The 20,545-nt window shown below is 42.8% G+C and overlaps 1 protein-coding gene across 1 annotated transcript in view; it reads right to left on the reverse strand.

Moving 5' to 3' along the window:
• Positions 1–429: 429 nt before the first annotated feature.
• The window catches only part of khdrbs3 (KH domain containing, RNA binding, signal transduction associated 3), a 72,250-nt gene continuing 52,134 nt past the window's right edge, over positions 430–20,545 (reverse strand). The window contains exons 7-9 of the mRNA XM_061815307.1: positions 13,591–13,673; positions 3,466–3,518; positions 430–1,814 (exon numbers count right to left, since the gene is read on the reverse strand). Of these exons, the coding sequence (XP_061671291.1) occupies positions 1,723–1,814; positions 3,466–3,518; positions 13,591–13,673 (228 nt within the window). The 3' untranslated portion in view covers positions 430–1,722. The remainder of the gene's footprint in view (positions 1,815–3,465; positions 3,519–13,590; positions 13,674–20,545) is intronic.

Consider the following 20,545-nt stretch of genomic DNA (forward strand, 5'->3'; position numbering starts at 1 on the left):
CTGAAAAAAAATAAAATCCATATACGCTCAAAAGGTCGAACTTGGGGTGGGGGGGGGACATATTCACAACTCAAGTTCATAATTGGGCCTTAGAATTTCTCTTCCTTAATCATGTCAAAATGACCCGTTTAAGCGCATTTAAAAAATAAAATAAACAATAGCCTAAAAATCACAAATGACATAACCTGTGGACTATTTTGCAGATTGGTGCTTGATGTTAAAAATCCTATTTATTAGATGCATTAAAGAAGAGGTTTATTAACACAATTGCATAATAAACAAAACAGCTGACAACATCCACATTGTACGCCATGCTTTCATAAGCCCTTTAACACTGACGGACTTATATCTTACAAAAATTAGGAGACAGCAATACAATATGTATACAGTATGACTTGTGTTGTTTTTTCTTTTTTTTTTTTTTTTTTTTGAAAATGCATATATTACAAGGGACACATTTCAACTGACTCCTTGAGAAAAAGATATCTACAATACCGCACGTCCTAGTACTAGCCGTTACATCTTTAGCGATGGACCAAGTTTTCATGGGAGTCTATCGAAGGAGATACATTAAGTTGCACCCGGCGGCTACGCTGAGGAAAATAACTTGGACACATTAATCTCCGTCCCCCTTACAGAGGTGAGAGACAAACTGGAAAAACAAATTGATTTACGTCTGTTCATTTCTGGCAAGAGTGAAGGATGCATCCTGAGTTGTATGATCCAGCAGGAGCAAAAAGTTTTTCTTATTGGGACCGTGTGAGGCCCATACCGAAGATTTTAGGAGCTGGTGCAGTAACGGAAAAAGTTTGGATGTGATGAAAATAAAGGTGAGGAAAATTTCTTGAGTTGATTTTTTTTTTTTTTTGTTTAACAAGACAAAGTTAGGATATTTCAAGAAGTCACAACATTAAAGGGGGGAAAAAGTTAGTGTTGGAATTTGTTTTTTGCAAAATACTGTATCGTACTATTACTACAATACAGGGGTAGGGTCGCTTTATGACCGTCCGACGTGAGGTTAGGCTATTTTTGTTTTTGTTTTTTTGAGCTGTATCACGATGTCATTTTAAATTAAAAGTTTGACATCATGCCCAAAGCATATTTCTCCTCATGGCATAAGCGAACTAAAGGCTGAGGTGCACTGTATTTGTCTACAGAGTACACGTGTGCCGAGATTATTTGCAGAAAATTGAACAGTTTCACTGTGCTTAGGCCGGTGCCATGTCTAATTTTTTAATATTTCATTGTTGCCATCTTATGGCATCTTGGTGCATAGGAACAATATGGAAGTGAGTTCAGGAGCTTCATTAGTAATGCTTTGCTGCCATATTTTGGCAATGCTAGGAATTTATAAAGCTTTTTGGGGGTGCATCAATTATCCGGGGCACGGGTCGGCCCAACTGAGCACAGCAGGGAAACAGTCTTATTGTTATATTATGACTTTTTAAAACTTCGGTGTCGGAAAGATCTAGCGATTTATTTTTATTTTTTTTTTTTACTTTTTAGTGGAGCTTCAATATTATTTTGTGTGTGTGTGGGGGGGGCTTCCATTTTTACAATCATATTTCACTCATTCACAGTCCTTCTCTAGATGTGGTTTTTTTTTGTACAGGAGTTTAGGTTTGATTTCTTAAAATGTGGGGACATCCATAAAAAAAAAAAAAAAATCCATTACTTGGGTCGGAACTGCCACGAAGACTCTGACGTGGGCCATGACACAGTTCAGTATCTGGAATACGGCTGCTCTCTGTACGCTCCCTTGGTCGTCCTCGCCGACTGCGCCTTGCCGCGACTGTTGGTCCACTCTTCTTGACCTGATTGGGCAGGATCGCAAAGTTGCTGAAACGCTTCACAAATCCGAACCGTTCACGCTCCCCCAAGTCGGGCTACTGACTCGACTCACACCCGGGATGATAATTGAACCAGACGATCAAACATCTAACTTGAAAAGGGCCCGTTTGGAGGCTTCTAGCAAAATGGTCGCAATTACCATTAGCCCAGATCAGCCGCGGATACTCTCAGTGTGAAAGTGGCGCTATCGATGGCACCTTTTGTCTGATCTGGAGCCAGTGCTGACACTTCCCTGGAGCTCAGACTCACGAACGCTTGTGTGTTTCGTCTCCACCACCACCCACAACCCCGCCTTCCCCTCTGTGTACAAGCTGCTGGCAGCACACAGCCGATACCCCCTTAATTAAACCTGTCACCCTTTCGCTGAGTGTCACTTTGAAGAAATACACCGTTTTAACCTTGGGTTTTGAAACCAAGGAGAGGCCCCCGCATGGACGCCGTTATCTGCTTCCTTTGAGCTGTCGCCCTTTGGGTGACCCACGTCGAGGTAATACAGTAAAAAAAACACTTGGCAGGTTTATTCTGTGCGGCGCCACGCAAAATACTAATGAGCTAAACTCGCACGCTTCTTTTGCTTACAGGGCAGGAAAAGTCGGAAAGTTGTTTGCTAATTGTGCTGACAAAAAATAGATATGTTTACTAAACATTAAATGATACAGAAAACATATTTGCACCACAAAGTGGTCAAAAGTGGAACTAATTAAAGTCATCAAGGGTCACAAGTTTAACAGTGCAGCAAATAAGGGCACAGAAAAAACTATTAATATTGTGATTTATGGTATCATTATAGCTTATGCTTAGGAGGAAAAAAGTAAGCAGGACAAAAATGTTGTTATAAATTAATGAGGAAAAAAATTTGATAAGAGTTTGCGAGGAGAGTCAAAGTATTATTAAAATAAAGTTGCAGTTTGAAAACAAAAGGTAGCCAAGCACCACGATCTGATTTAAAATGTACTAAAAAAAAAAAAAAAAAAAAAAAAATTGAATAAGGTGGAGGAAAAATTGCCCTATATTGTCAGAATTTAATCAGAAAAAGTCATACTATTATTATACAATATTCAAGTTTTAAGTTAAAAGTAAAAAACTCACATAGTAAAATAATGTAGGAATTGTAGAAGAAAATGTCACAGGTTCTTAGACAATAATCACAATGTTAGGAGAAAATTAGCTAACGTTGGAATGAAAATGAGTCAAACTTAATAAAATAGTTAAAATTTTATAATAAAACACCATCAGTACGGAAAAATGTCAGCAAATGTGACAATTAGAGCTTATCAGAAACTATGATAGGAATCAACGCACAATTTTAGGAAAAAAGTCAACAATTAGTTGGAATGGTACAAAGAACACAAAGTCATGATGTCAAAAAAAATGTTTTCTGTTTTTGTTTAATAACATAATAGCAATGAGAATTGTGATGTTAAGGTCTTACGTCAGTAAAACAAATTGGGCACGCAACCGAAATACGACAGAAAGGACGAACAAATGAGCTGTCAAGCCTGAACGTAGCGTAGCCTCGGGACGTAAGCATGACACGGGTGAGAGACGCAAGGGCGGACAATTTGGTGAGAAGCAGACATATTTTTTCAATAATTAAAAAAAAAAAAAACTCACCGTAAGACTCATACGATTCGCCGCCTTGTCCGTATTCGTAGTAGTCATCTGAGCTGTAAGTGAACAAAAAAAAAAACAAAAAACAAAAACAAAACAGCACCATTTCAGTTATGTGTCAAATTATTCTTGTCAACATCAAAACAATCACACACCACCATTCAATCATGAAATAATTGTCACTCAGTTTTTCCCCCCCTTCATTTTACTGCTACATGAGAACACAACATCAGAGATTAAATTCATTTCACAAACCAACTTCTCTTTTAAGGCGCAAAAAAAAAAAAAAACCTCAAATCTAAAAAACTTATATTCCAGAATTATAAACACTGCATTTCAACTGCATCCTGGTGCTGCTCTTCATCAGAGGGCTATCCAAAGATTATCAGCGTCAGCGTCACTCTCTCCCCCCAGTGCTATTTAGAGTGCCTTGTTGTCTGCTGTGAGTGCACACATGTCACGCAGAATCGGCAGGCATTACGTGGGCCGAGCTCCCGGATGGCGGGGTCACTGTAGAGTGCCTCGTTTTAACAGTGTTGGATATTATTTTCACACCTCAAACGTAGATTTACGTTTAGGTATAAGAAAGATGCTGGACACAGTAGAATCATGTACATTTAGCGTCTAATGAGACAAAACCTCATTCGATATTATTTGTAATTTTTGAAATCATTTCAGCAGTATTGGTAACAACAGTCTTCCTTTTGACCAATCAAAAAAAATAGATTTAGTTTACAGGGATAATTGGGAAAAATCCCCCTTTCCTCCATTCTTGTTCACGACCCCTCAATGTGCTCAGCCTCCCTGAGCGTCACTATATTCAGCACCCCAGGTACCTTATTATCGCTTGTCGTGTATTGTTGGTTTCCTTTTGTTAATTGCCGCTTGTGCTCATCTTATCCGCTAATATGTGTGAATGTTGAACAACAACAAACAACCGAAAAGGGGGAAAAAAAAAAAAATCAGCTCAGCAGTGTTATTTGTGGTTCTGCGAGGATCAATCTGCCACCATATTTCCGTGGAGCCGGAGAGCGCCACAAAACTGAATATGGAGATCTACGAGAGGCTGCATCCTTTAATGAAAAACAAAAAGACGGGGCAAGTCAGTTCGGCGGCAAATTGGTTCACGCGCACTTGAGACGCTGACAGAACAATCGGATCAGTCGCGGCGGAGGCAATTCATCATAAGGCTGCCACGGAGTCGACACCAGCCGTCACACCTCGGCCCTCGCCGCCGGTCTGTCTGTCCGTCCGTCCATCACGCGGGCCGGCGTGTGACAGCGGCGCCTCGGTGCCGCGCGGATTAGGGGACTGAAAGCACCTGAAACCTCGACGCCGCGCGACCGCTCCGGGCGCGGAGGTGACAGATTGGAAGTAACGAATAACAGTTTATTTTAAACTCGGTGTGACTGGAGCGGAGGAGATCTGGCCGCGACCGTTGCCAAAAGCCAAGAAGATTGCTCCCATTTTGTGATTTTTTTTTCCCCCCTCCCTGATAGCATGCACTGATTGATGCATATTCTAGTGTGAAAGTATTTTGGAAACATTGCTGGTCTTTCTATTTTGGGCGGGGGGGATCTGAACAACAAATAAAGCAGAGAGTATACAAGGTAATTCTTGAAATTGGACCATTTTTTTTTCTGATCAATTTCTGCAATGGTCAGATTGTCAGATGTCTTAAAATGATTATCGTGAGCAATTACATTAAGATGTTGGGTGTGTTACGAAAGGTAAACACACAGTGTTAATCTATCCATCCATTTTCTTAGCCGCTTATCCTCACAAGGGTCGCGGGGAGTGTTGGAGCCTCTCCCAGCTCTCAACAGGCAGGATGCACTCTGAACTGGTTGCCACCCAATCGCAGGGCACATTGAGACAAACAGCCACACTCACAATCACACCTTGGGGAAATTCAGTGTCCAATTAATGTCGCATGTTTTTGGAATGTGTGAGGAAACCGGAGTGCCCGGAGGAAACCCACACAGGCACGGGCAGAACATGCAAACTCCACACCAGAGGGTCCCGCATTGAACCGAGCCAACCTTTCCCAGCTGCGCCACCGTGCCGCCCATACCGTCAATGATACTGATAATAAATAAAAATAAATTATCGTCAGCGACTATCCTATGGTTTGGAGTCTGGTGAAGTGGGACACACACTTACCAATAATCATACCTAATTTGAGCATTTTCCTCTCTCCTCCGATCAAAGCTTAGTTTGCTGGATGTCGAAATGATTATCCCGAGTGAGTGATTGTGGTGTGTTGCGAGTGACTTAACATCCCCGACAGGCTATGAAATGCCCCTGACAATCGTAAATGTTGAACTTGTCGTTGTGTGAAGTGCGCAGTCAACGCGACCACCCGCTTTTTCTTGCTCCGGTTGGCATGACGCCGTGTAGCATATACAAAATGCATGGCGTAATGCGCCGGGCCCCGCAGCCAATTCATATACTTTACAGCCTTGAGAGGTGCACTTAACATCCAGTGACATCAATCTTTAATTGAGTCCTTTTTTTTTTCTTCTTCTTTTCTGCAAGACAATGAGGTAAATTGAGGACAGCCGGAGGAATCATGTTAAGAGCATTTTAGGGGTTCAGTGACACGACGCTGCTCCTTCCGGGGATTTGTGACTTAAGAAAGGTTTGGCATAAATTTGACAATGTTAATAAAGCGACAACAAACAATATAGCATAAACAATGTGTTAATTCCACTTTCTGCCAAAAAGTGAGGCCAGCTGCAGTGTCCCCCACCCCCCCACCCCCCAACCCATATGTGCAGTTTCCAATCTGCCTGTGGCATATGTGCCAATGTGCATTTTGCATCGATGTCAAGTCACTGGAATATCCTTGGCAGTGCTCATTGGCTGAGGGAGCTGTGAGAGGGGACAAGAGCGAAAACAAAAAAAAAAAAAGCCACTATTAGCCCGAGTTTTTCTATTTTCTTCAAATAAACAACATGGTATTCTTATGTCATTCGTCATAATTCAAAAAATGTTGACGCATTTTGTAGAATGATGGGGTTTCCTGTGCATATCCAGCTCTAACAAAAACAAAAAAAATTGATTCTAGACAGTACTAACCCCGTTAACACGGTGTAGACTGTCAGCGTTTTGATCTTGATTTATTTTAAGCATCTTTCCTCGTCAGTTGCGCTCCAAACTGCCACTGCTGCACCTCCCGCCTCTCCGAAGTTACACAAGTGCAGCTGACAGCAGGAAAACACTTCAACATCACAATTCAGCTACACTTTGTAAGTCGATCCATTGAAGAACTGATGAAAAAATGTAACCTCACAAGCACAACCAACCTCATTTTGCCCGCTAAAGAGGTATTAATTAACAGTAAGGTTAAGGCAGTGGATCTTTAAGTGTGGTTTGTGAATCGCTGGTACAAGCCAGGTCAATGCCGTCCAGTGAATGCCTGTTTATGACTCAACCGAAGACTGAATCATATTTTTCTAGGCTTGAGCAGGCCTGGAAACTCAACTGCATTGGCAAGCATGTGTACTCAGGTATAAATGCATTTATTTGAGGAGTACCAAACATAATGTTAAATAGGGTCACTGGAAAAGTTCAACTAAACTAGCCAATAACACCATGAGTTTCATGGTGGGCATGTCTGTATTCTACAAAAGGAAATCGGTTATTTTGGGAAAATTCTGGGGCTCGTCTATCCATCCATCCATCCATCCATCAATCCATCTTTTACCGCTTCTCCGAGTTGGGTCGCGGGGGAAGTAGCTTCAGGAGGGATACCCAGACTTCCCTTTCCCCAGCCACTTCTTCCAGCTCTTCCGGAGGAATTCCCAAGCCAGCCGAGAGAAGTAGTCTCTCCAGCGTGTCCTGGGTCGTCCCCGGGGTCTCTTTCCAGCGGGACATGACCGGAACACCAGGGAGGTGTCCGGGGGGCATCCGAATCAGATGCCCCAGCCACCTCACCTGGCTCCTCTCAATGCGGAGGAGCAGCGGCTCGACACTGAGCCGCTCCCGGATAACCGAGCTTCTCACCCTATCTCAAAGCGAGAGCCCGGACACCCTGCGGAGGAAACTCTTTTGGGAACTTGTATCCGGGATCTTGTTCTTTCGGTCACGACCCACAGCTCGTGCTCATAGGTGAACCTAGATCGACTGGTAAATTGAGAGCTTCGCCTTTCCACTTAGCTCCCTCTTTATCACAACGGACCGATACAAAGTCTGCATCACTGCAGACGCTGCACCGATCCGTCTGTCGATCTCCCGCTATATTCTTCCCTCACTCGTGAACAAGACCCCAAGATTTCCTCCACTTGGGGCAGAATCTCATCCCCGACCCGGAGAGGGCACACCACCCTTTTCCTACTGAGGACCACGGTCTCAGATTTGGAGGCGCTTATTCTCTGGGGCTCGTACTTTGACAAATTCCCACTAGCGAAATCGTGCACAAGAGCCCAAATCGGAAATAGAGTTATTGGTTAAGTGGTACTTTTTCTGAAAAGGAAAAGATTGGGTAAAGACATTCTGAAAAAAAATGGAAATGCAACCATTCTGACCATCCCTGAATCGTTCCGTCTGTCATACTGCACGGAGCTCTCACTTGAGATGTGACACAGGTGTTACCGCACTTCAGCGTTCTAAATAGGTCAGCGTTTGATTCGACATTCATTAGCAGAAGGCCACCCCTGCTTTGTGTGACATCGCTAGTAAAAGAAAGTGGGGGCAGGGGCAGATCTCTCTGGAAATTCTGGTCTGGACCCCGAGACACGAAGCCGACAGCAGCAGCACAGCAAGTGTCTTTCATTGGGAACGTTATTCAAGGCCTACTTTCCCTCAGGTTAAAAGTAAAAGAAAGAAAAATGATTGTGTCCATAGCGCATCTGTCATCTCAGTAAATGCCTCATCCTGAGCCCTGATGCTGCAGTTAGGGCGAAACAGAGGGGGTGCTAAAATTGAATGATGTAGTACAGGTCCCAAGCGGACTGTGTTTTCTCACGCCGTCATTACTCTTGCCGTCCGCCATGATGAATATGAAGAGACCTCACAGGACAGGAAACTGCAGAAATAAGAGAGCGCAAATCTCACGTTGCCACGCTGAAGTTACTTTATTGTGTCTGCTGCTGCATATTATACATATTAAACAAATAATGAAAATAATTCTTGAATGAGGAAGTATGAGTTGTTGTAGATCACATGAGGTACTCTTTTGGACATGTACCATAAAACTATGATTTGAACAGATGAATCTGCTCCAATCCTGTTAATATTAATGTTCATCCAGTTCCACTTGTAAGGAATAAGCCTCCAGTTTGAAAAATATACATGACGAATATATACGCCATTGGCAGTGAACGGTTGGATTCCAGTTGACGAACGCAAAAACCCATCGCAGTGAATGAGTTACTGAAAGATGCCTGGACAAAAAGTATAGGGACATAAATGAATATTTCCTTGGTGAGACCAGTTTTTCTAACAGCGGGCTGCAGATTTTTCTCCAGAAGGTCTTCCTAGTCTTGAGATTGCATTTTTGCCTACCAGCGGGAGCAAACGTAACTGACCCTCCTCCACGTATGTACAGTGCTCTTTGCATGATGGTGACAACCTGTTTTGTGCACCTACAACTCGCAGGTCTTCTCCACACACTGATGTTTTGCATTTTACATAGTTGTAAAACCCTGTCCGTGCAGGATTAACAATTGTACTGTTGCACCAGATGGAAGACAATTAAAAGTTTGTTGCCGCTTGTGTATCTTTACAAGGCAAATGTTTCTCCTCCAGTCAGGTGATTCACTCTTAAGTGTCTGCGCGGTGTACTTTCGCACATTTGTCCAATTCAACACTGGCAAATTGGCCTCAAAAGCATCCCGAAAGCAACGTTGCGCAACAAGCTAGTGGAGCGGCGAGGTCGTCGGACAATAAAGCACAATATGGGTATTGTTTTGTTCCCAGCACAAAAATGTTAGTGCAGCATTTTAGTTGTGAAAGGTTTTCTAACTTTCCATCCTTTTCACTGGTCTCTTCAAAAATCGGGAAAAGTGCAAGCCATTTCTTGCCACCAAAAAGCCCAGTTTTATGAAAAGACCATATTTCCTGGGGTGACACACTTCTGTGCTGCTCCCTTTTTGCAATCACGCCTTTCATTCTCATCTGGCACCGGCTTGCAAAGGAAAGTGCTGAGTGCAAATGCCCCACACAGACCCTTCTGATTACTGTAAGGCCCAATGGTGATTTTTTTCTTTTCAGGACAACAATACAAAAGAAGAGAAAACATCCGAGGCAAAAGTGGCACCATTTCCTGTTCCCAGTTTGATGTGAAATGAAGCTCACACGCATTCAAATGCCAAACCTTCCTTACGGACGTGCTGATTGCTCAATGCGGTGGTTGATTGCAAAGCTAACAATGAAGCGGATCCGACCTCCCCTCCGATCCGTGAAACTGAGGAGAAACACTGCCGGTCACTTTCTGACATCTGTTAAAAAAACATTATTGAAGCCGCTTTATAAATGTTCAATATGCTTCTTTGACTGGAGGTGTGTTTCTCAAACCCTTCCTCCTTCCTACAACTCACCCTTCCAACTTAGATGCGGTCAAATTCCCTCCGCAGCACCTGTCAGTCTTCTTGATAAGCTGTCAACTTTGAAACCGCATCAAGGCACAAAGCAGCACTGCAGGTGTCTTGGAAGTTGACAGCTAGCACAGTCAATCGGCTAAAATTATAGCAAGGAGGGGGGGGGTATAATCAAACCTACCCTTGTACTTAATGGCTCTGTCAGAGGCGGAGGACAAATTTAGCAAAGAGCACCGAAGAAAAATAAAAATATGGAGCTTTGCTTGTTGGAAGGTGTCCTTTCCTTTGTCGCGTCTGTCCTCCACTACAATGTTATTATTTGGGAAGGGTGCAAAAAGTCATTATGTTTTAGGTCACATCTGTTTAATGCCTGACAAGACACTGGACCTTCTTTCGGCAACCAACTACGAGTTGAGACTGAGACAACAACACCTCTGCTGTCAGCAGCCGAGTAATACGCTTCATTTTTCCTTGTCTTCTTCAAGACGCAATTAATCAACAATCAATACCCTACTAAACCCTACTAAATTCATAATGGTCGACCTGTATAATCGACCAATAAGAGAAGAACGACAAGGCAACGTGGTTTGGTTTTGATTTGTGTTCAGTTGGATTGATTATGTTACAGTTGAAATAGAAACGAGTGATTTTATACAGGCGCAGATGCTTTTCAAGAGGCCCTTAGGACAGCAATCTGTTACCGCCAAGGAAGGTGGTTTGTGGGACTACACGTTCCCCTTGTCTAGGTCTTGTGTTAAGATTTACTTTTTCTCCCAAGGAATGCAGCTGCCATTTAAAACACTGTCACGCAAGCTATCTGCGCACCGGGGGGTGGGGGCTGGGATCCATAACATAGCAAAGGTAAAGGCGCTAGTTTGAGCTGTAAAAAAAAAAAAAAATGGTTTCTTTCAAGTGTGAAGCACGAAATAACACATTAACCCCACCCAGGCTTTGAGGACGATCGCTGGTCCGTGACCCCAAGTGATCAGCCAAGTCCTATCCATTCATTTTTCTGATAGAAAGACCTACCCTCATATTTGGTCATAAGTTTCAAGAGTAGCCGCCTTGACCTAAGTGTTGAGTAATACTCAAGTGGTTTATGGTTGCCCCTTGGATAAGCACTCTGAAGCCAGGAGGACTTGGATGTATGACACATTTAAGTTGAAGCTGTGATGCAGTAAGGATGACACCCACCGCTGACATGGTGGTTTTCCAAGGCTCCACCCCGAGCCCACGCCAAATTCCGTGACCATCTTCAGTAAGTCTAAAAACGGATTTTCATCACAAATCTCAAACCTGCAATGCGCTAACCACTCGTCCACCGTACCACGATGCTTATCTACTGTGTGTTGTACGTTTCGGTGAGACAGCCAATCTGAAACAAAATAGGCAGCGCAGCTCTGCTGAGGAGACAAATTTTGTTTGGGAGGACACTGAGAGGTTTTCAAAAAGTACCAAGGCATCATTCAAAATCCTGGAAAATTAGTTGCTCATCAACCAGCAGTGGTCACACACATAGAATCGGCTTAGCAGGATCACATCAGATCAGATCAGATCCCTGGCTGATCAGGTACTAAAAAGTACCAGGCTCTGCCAATGGAGAAGTAAAATAGAGTTTGCTTTGTCTATTTAAAAATAATTGAGATTGAATCTGCTTAAGACTCCTCCATGTCAAGAAAGAACCACATCTTACCGCTAAACGAAATGCACATCACGTGGGAGAAATCGAACACTCTTTGAGGCACTGTATAAACAACATTTACATACAGTATGCTGTAATACAATCTCACAAAAAACTAAAATAAGTCTGCCACTTTCCGCACTCACAAGAAGAACAGAGAAGCCATGGGGCTAATTCTGTGGCAGAGAGAGTGAAAATTGTGCTGCTTGTTATCCTCCGGCAAGTGAAAGCCTGCCAAGCAGTCGCAGCTCAGATTGGCAACTGCAAGCTCCTTAGGTGAGAGGAACATTGCGAGGAAACGTCGTGTCCACACACCTCAAGGCCTTCTTGCACTTCAGACCCACAATGACATGTTCAGCCTCTGCCTTTTGTCCATATTGTATTGAACCACGGAAAATGTTATCTAGAAAACTTCAGTCAGTAGAATCACTTAAAGCAATACATTACATTCTAAACTGGATGCTTTTAAAGCGACACGCTAGAGCTTTGCGCACAAACTGTAGACAATAAAGCTCTTAAATCCCAGCTATTTTATTCCCCTTTTTCCTGTGTTATTCTTGTGTTAGATACCGATGCACGTTGGGGAGTGCGGTCGAAATAGTATCAGAGGCAGAACACCACCAGCCGTGACCAGTGTGTAAAGTGTAATACCAAAGTCTCTCTGTGTGAAAATTGTACGAAATTCAAATAGAATTCAGATGTTTTGCATAACTGTTCATCATATGGATTCAACAACTGCGCTGGAGGATGCACAAATTGAGTCATACTATTAAAAATAATGTTGGCTATATACAGACTGAAAGCCAAATGTAGGCCTCAACTTGTAACTGAAATCAGGAGACAGAAAGAAGAAGAAAAAATATGTTTGGTGACTCAGCTGTCTCTACGGCGCAAAAGTCTGGCTCATGTTCAGTTCCTCATCTTTAGGCCAGATAACAGACATGAAAATCTGATGTTGTCTCACCTCGAGCAATTTTCTTAAAATATGATATGACTCAATTTCTCTACCCACCAAGATTACCAAAACACTCCCCCGATTATTTTGTGTTCGGATAAAAATATGCATCCACCTCTACCGCTGCCTTTGAATGTCGGGGAATGAGCGGGTGGTGACTGTGATTTATCTGCCACCCGAAAAAACAAAAAGATAAACCCCAGGTGACATAGAGTACATGCCGACAAAGCCATAAAGGAAAGCATTGACCAAACTGCTCACTAAAGAGAAAATATGTCTATTTCTTCACGCCCTCTGGCTACTGCCAATACAATCCAATTGTGGGCAGTCTAAGCGGGCGCAGAGTCATTATTTTTGTAAAAATGGCGCCGACAGACATGCATTGTTGAACATTGTTAAAATACTGCAAGACACCGAGTGAAAGCCTTTTGACCTTGTGTTGCCGGGAGAGAGTGATCGCTCCCTGGATACAAAGAAATCAATATTCTGCATTTGGCTGTCCAGGGCCCTTTGTTAAATAGAAAACCATCCCCTTATGAGTGTTTACAATGAAGACAGTTGCCAGCAATTAGAATAGAGTACACGCTTTGAGACCCATCTTGAAAGCCGACTGTTTAAATGGAATTCAGTGATCACTGAGGAATCTCCATTAAAAACCAGTGCCAAAGACAAACTGGGAACAAAAACACCTCATTAGCACAGAAACCATCTGAGCATCAACATCTCCTATTTGCTTATGCGTAAGAATCGGATTGTCCATAAAGTTCAGATGTCACTATTTGCAAAATGTAAACAGAACCGCCTCATTTTGGAAACGTTCAGTTTCTGCTGAGCTGGACTTAATGACATCCATCTTTATCGACACGTGCGGGACCCCTCGACACATGCCCAATCGTTATATTCTTGTTTTGCTAAATGAGTAAAGGGGAGACAAGAGGAGCAGAACCTACTTCTGTCCTTGATTGCTGTAGTTGTTGTCGTAAGACTCGTATCCTTGGTCGTCATACGTAGTTCCGTATCCAGCGTCGTAGTCCTGAAACAGAAGATCATGCTAATGACACAACGACCCACGAGGAAAAAAAGAGTTGAAGACATGACCAAGAGAAAATGAATGAAAAGAAGGGATGACATCTGAAGACTTGGAACTGCTGAAAAAGTTGTTTTCAAAAGCTGAATGGTCAGTGGCTTCGATCCGAACTTTGCCGATTAGTACGACCTGGATGACGGAGAATCTACATCTAGATGAAGTACATTTTACAATGCTAAATGCCAAAACTGTACAGTGCCAATACCTTCTGGAGAAAGTAAGTTAACATATTAAATTGAAGGAATTTATTTGGCTCATCCACGACAAATATGACGACAAGTAGTAAAGAAAACAAATGGATGGATAAAATAGTATTAGAGACACACAACAATTTTCTCATGCATTCCTCAAAGCGTTCCCAAAGATGACTAGAATAGCAAGCAATAAATTAAACATATTGGGGGATAATTCACTGTAAGACACAAAATCGAATAATAATCAGAATTGCGTCTGTCTCGTGGTTGGAGACGGAACCCAACAGTCAAGAGCAGTAAGTAAAGCAAACTGGAAAAAAAATAATGAAACATCGGTTCAGGACAAAGTACCATTAGCGCAGTATGCCGCATACTCTTTGTGTGGAGTGAGTGACAGCAGCATGGAAGGACGCATGCAGCGGTCACGTCTCATCACCACCTCGCAGCCTGAGCCTTGAACATCTGTTTGGACTCTGGCAATGCAGCGGCGTTCGCCCGTCTGCACGGCACTTCGGACCCACAATGACATGTTCAGACTCTGCCTTTTGTCCGTATTATATTGGAACACGAAAATGTTAACTGGAAAACTTTAGTGAGTTGAATCAGTTAAGCACTACAGTAGATTTCTAGATGTGATTTTCTGGATGTTTTTAAAGCGACACGCTGGAGCTTTGCGCAGAAATGGTACGCAGTGAACCGCACCTTTTTTTCTTCCCCTTTTTCATGATTGTGTTACGATTGTGTTAGATACCGATGCACGACGGGGAGTGCGGTCGAACTCAACCGGTGATTTTTCCAGTTTCTGAAGTAGTATCGGAGGCACAAGAGAGGCAGATTTGTGCGGACTGAGTGACAGCGGGATGGAAGGACGCATGCGGCGGTCATGTCTCATCACCAGCGCACAGCCTGAGCCTCGAACATCTGTTTGGACTCTGGCGATGCAGCGTCGTTCGCCCGTCTGCACGGCACGCGTCCACCCCACCCCCGACGCCAAGAGGAACATCAAAGCCAAGTGCTGCCGCAGCCGTCCTAATTCGGGATAAATGGGACTTATGTTTCACAAAAGGTTTCGACCCCTAGCGACATGTCTCTTATCCCCCCCCCACCCTACCCCACCCCTCGTACACTTCTGAGCTAATTCCATCTGCGCCTGATTCGCATGCATGAAATTAATGTCTGTAAGATTTAGTCGCACAAGAAATGCTCATCACACCCTCTTTATTATTAAGGTACTAATGCCTGATTACAAGTGAACGTTTTTCTTTTTTTTTTTTTTTTTTTTTTTTGAAAAATTCAAATTGAGCCTTTCATCATGAAGTCTCCTGGAAGAAGTGTGAGGAATTATGTGACCCAGATGTACAAAGTTTTTCAGTCTGTGTAAACTAGAAGCCTAATACGCACTGGTATCAAAGAGCATGGATGGATTTTTAGGTCCTCAGCAGGACCGAAGCTGAAAAAATGATGCCATTTTATTATTATTATTGTTATTATTATCATCATCATTATTTTGGTTACGTTTCACATACAGTTATGAACTGAAATTGGCTGGGGAATAGTTCAGGTCGTACCCCACCTCTCGTCTAAAGTCAGCTGGGATAGGCTCCAGCACCACCTGCAAAGCTAATGAGGATGAGCACATTAGAAAAATGGATGGGGTGCGTCAATTGTTGCAACGGGGTTGGAAAAATGATGGCCTTAGTCTACAAAAATACATTTTACACTTCTTAAAACCATATTTGGTTGGTCCAGGGAGTCCAAACTGACTAAAATGCATGACGTATTGGCACAACACTGAAATGCACTGCACGTTAACTACGCAATAGAGATTAACTTTTCGCACAAAAAGGAATCAAAAAGCCATTTGCAAGGTGTGGCTGTTATATGACCAACACAAAAGCTCACAGCATTTTTCTCTGACAATAAACGGTAAAAATAAATACAATTTGTACAGCAGACTTTTTCAAAATGCTGATTTTTTTTTTTCTTCATGTCGCGACAGAGCAGCATGAAAGAATCTATCACAAATATTCATTTCCGTGTCATCATTAGGGTCACAGGAGAGCTGGGAGGGCATGCGGTATAGAAAAAGAGTGGATGGATGAGCTACATAAAAAAAGTGACAATATATGACTTTAATAACGAAATTCCATTTGCATTATTGTCTTGACAAATTGCCCATTCTCTGCTCTCTCGGAAAAATGAACAAAACACGAGTTGGATATTCAATCACAATTGCATCCAGTAAGCGACTGGCTTATCTCCCGAAAAGAGCAACGTTTCATGAGTCACTTTGACAGATTGCTGAAATAAACAATGTAAAACGCCAGAAATGTCATTTTGATATGAAATGTTTTTGGTGTGTTTTTTTTTTCCTGTTTCCTAACACTGTGCAGTGTTTATTGTTATTGTTTTAAAGTTATATCTATTATACAGCTCTCCGTGCAGGCTGGAAAAAAAAAAAAACAAAAACACCAAGCAAACGTTGAGATGAATATTGAATAAGCAGTGACACAAAATGTAAAATCATGTAGCACAGCGGTGAAAACAGCCTGAGCTGTCAAATAAAATCACTCCGGTACATGTAGACAGTCAAAGTGTTTACCGGACAAAGTCGGCGGTCGCCTATGTGAAAGCAAAGAAAAAGTCCTTAAAAATAAGCAAAGTATAATCGCCATCGCTTTGAATGCATTTGAACATACGACTGATCATGCTGTTCTTTTCACTTCCCTCGTCAACTGCGCAGCTGAACATCACAGATATATTTACATTTTCATACTTTTCTCTTGAGGAAATATGAAGCTTTGATACAAAATTCATGTATGATCCAGATTATACTCCATATGGTCACTTGATTACAAAATCAGATTCTTGCCCCCCCCCCCCGTACTTCCCATTTGATCTTGACCGTGGTAAGAATTTAAACGCATGAATGAGAAAAACCAAGTTTGCAAACGTTAAAGTTAGTGATAGACTTAAAAGCTAGCTAAAAGCATTCCACTGTGTTCTCATGAGGACTGATTTGGGAAACTCGACACTGTTTTTTTACACGTAATATATTCAAACTGGATTGTTTTCCAACAACATGAATCTCGCGGAGTTTGTGTGAGCTTTGTGCAGATTTCAAGTTCCACTCATAAGATACATCTGCTTTCGACTAATTGGTGTGCAAAATGGGACGGAATTCCCGAGAGAACAAGTCAGACGAATTGGTCTACTGTGCCTTTGGTTATATACAGTGGTGCCAGAAAAAAAACAACAAAAAAGCGTTAAACAATGCAAGTGTCAACTGTTTATAATGATGTCGTTAATTGCATCCTGGTTGAGGTAGCAAGTAGTTTCAGATGCTTCAAGGTGAAGTCTGTGTGTGGGATTGACTAACTGGCGCGTTCAGGAGGTTTTCGTCAATGCATATTTCAAATAGGTCAATGTGCACAAAACATTGTGTGATGACCTATTTCAGAGTAAGTGGCCATAAAATGCTGGTCCTCCCTTCTCAACTCCCAAGATAAGCGCCAGGAACAGGTGCACAGTCCCCTATAACTCCCGCAAAAACACCTGGATGGGGAATTCTTGGATCCTCACTTCTGACAACAAATGTGATAATAGTGAATTACCATAATAAACACTGGGAGACACCAAAGGCCCTTTTGGAATTGTTTTTTCCTCTGTACAAAGTCTGTTGCATTTTTTCTTTCCCCCACCAATTGTAGAGACTAAATCTGGTGGTTGGCTGCAAAAATCTTAACGCTATCTTGAATTTGTCCAAGAGCAATGGGTGGCGCTGTCATAAATCTGATATCGTATCAGAAGTATTGCGTTCTTTAGGAGTTACTCTTCGCTAGCATTTTTTTCCATCCTTCCTGTACCGAAAATTCCTAAAGAGCCAGCCGCCATTTTCGACGAGGGGAAAAGTCATACAGCTCACGGAACTGACGCGGGGCTAGCAGCATGGCATCAAACTTAGATCGTATCAGCAATTCATCATGAATATTGTTGTATGGAGCAGGTTGCGGCGTACGTAACAAAACGTCTTCCGATTCGCAGAGCTTGTCCTGACTCGTGATACATTGCACAGACGTGTCCAGTCTCACATTATTATCGTCCTATCAGATATATTTCCATTACATCTTTGTAATGCAAGGCACTGACAGCATGAACCGATTCTTGGATGATGCGCTACAATTGTAGGACCATTTTCACCTTTAACCGCGTTATTGTCATTTATTAGCGCACTATGTTCCCTTTACAAGCGGGAGGTAAGGTTGGCGGATAAATCACATTGTCAGAGGATTCCTTTCTTCAGTGTCAAACACGAGGAAAATTGTTTGAAATAAGGCAGAGGAAATAACAGCGAGTGAAGCTATTGAGATATCTGATATCCCGCTTTAGTCGAAATATCTTGGCGAGCACAATAGCGCAACACGCCTGCAACACTGCTGTGCCCCCGAACACAAGACAGGATTAGTGTGACAGTGAATGGTTGCGGGCGGGGGATGCTGGTGGAAGGGGGTAGAGGGGGGCAATTATTGGATGGGGCCAGAGACAGCAAAAGGGAGGCAGATAGCGCTCCCTAAGTGACTCTTTCATTTGTATGCCAAAGGACGGCTGAGAGGCGTGTAGTTAAAAGATAAGGGGGGGGGGGGGCTCTCTGAGGCCACTCAAGACGAACAAAGGCCCCCGCTTCTGCGTGTTACCACAGCGCTATCGCAGCTGCTCCGCTGTGCTCCACGACAGCACCGCAGCAGATAAAAAACGTCATCGATATGTTCTCGGCGCGCAAGGCACGACTTAATTTTTAAGAACACGCACTTGGATCGAGTGGCAGACGGGGCAAGAGAGTACCAGGTGTCTATTTGGTGTAAGACTTCAAAACAGGATGGCGGTTCTTTGCACAAATGAATATTAGAAAATAATGGGAAGTATTTTACCCTGTTCAAATGTAACTAAGAAAACTTTGTTGCACAAGTTTGGACAAATGTTCAAATAGTGTCAGAACACACCTGCCACCATTTCAAATGCCTTTTATCAATCTCGAATAAAGTTCAGCTGCGCTAGTAGGCTTGAACTAAGTATTACAGTTTTAGCACCTTGATCAACCAAAGTGCACAACCAGAAATATGATAGTTTCACAAAAGCCCATGCAATATTAATACTCAAAATAGCAGATAACGGGTGCCCTCGTGTCTCACATATATGTAAGTAAACCTATTATAAACTCATATGCGTCAGTAAAACTTATTTTGTGACAAATGTCCCTGCTCTCTCTGAGTTATCTCTTCTTTTTTTTTTTTTTTTTTTTTAAGTCTTGGCTGAGTCGTATCTGAATCAAAAGCTTATTCACATCTGCTCTGCACTTCCGAGGAAGCTCAGGCCATTAATGAAATAGCCCCGCAGAAATCCCCACACGCTGAAAAGATGAAATGGAATAGCGCTGCCACTGCCTCACCTCCAGGCCGCCGTACATCCGGGACGGGCCACCAGCCCATCAATTACACCCATACAGGCCGCCGTTCGATTGCACACCTACACTGGGAGGCATTTTAGATCAAAATGTAACATTTTGCTCACATTGACCAGTGGATGACCTCCGTGCTGCAGCGGTGGAATAGAATGAGCAAATGCGGAGGAGTTTAAGCCATCATCCGCCCACCTAGGTGTCCATCAGTTGCTCCAATCATCCATCTGTATGTGCATTTATTTGCACATTTATTTTATATCTACATGCACTCCCTCACTCATCCATCTGTTCAACGAGCCAGCCGTAAGCCCGCCTGTCCACCCGTCCGAGCATCAAAATACTCGCCTGTCCGCCCGTTCACGTCTTCGTTCATCCAGGGTAAAGTAAACGAGCATGAGGGAAGGCGAGCGAGGAGGTGAAAAAAAAAATGAAGAGAGGAATAAAATGACAAAGGGGCGCAGTTGAACAGGATGCAATTAGTGCTGTTTGGCTCTCAACAGGGCTGAACATGTGCAACTGGGCCTGGGGGACATGAGGAAAATACTGCTTATGTGCGTGTGTGTGTGTGTGTGTGTGTGAATTGGTATTGAAATTGAATAAGCAACACCAATGCGCAAGAACATTAGGTGTCCCGCCATTGGAATCCGCAGAGCCGTGTTCACAGTCAAATTTTTGGTATTACTTGCTTCACTTTACTATATTTAACTATTCTCCTGTCCATACGACCGCTTTCTGAAATTAATATTTCACCCCGTTCGGTATTCTTTGCAGCCGTCACCGCGAGGGTTTCAGATTGATGGAGCCACAAAGAGTGGGCGACGGCATCACGGCGTTCCGTGCAGGGGCAATTGAATTTTAAGTAATTTCATAATGGGGTTCCCCTGCAGAAACACAATCTTCGACATCTGGGGATTATGCAAAACACGATCCTTTGAGGAACAGGAAGAATCAATTTTCCATCGACGCTATACATTTTCACAACAAATGCCCAGGAGGGAGCCGAGTGGGGAGTGACGGGCATATTATAGTAAAATGACTTTGCCTTACTAGTATTACAGTACTTGTGATGCACTAGAAGTTAATGAGTACAATTGTATAATGTCTCTTTAGTGGCTGGTAGAATGATTCGGGCACACTAATAGAATGAGTGTGTCATATGAGTTAAG

Source organism: Syngnathoides biaculeatus, chromosome 1, assembly GCF_019802595.1.
Source record: "Syngnathoides biaculeatus isolate LvHL_M chromosome 1, ASM1980259v1, whole genome shotgun sequence".
NCBI classification, from domain to species: Eukaryota; Metazoa; Chordata; class Actinopteri; order Syngnathiformes; family Syngnathidae; genus Syngnathoides; species Syngnathoides biaculeatus.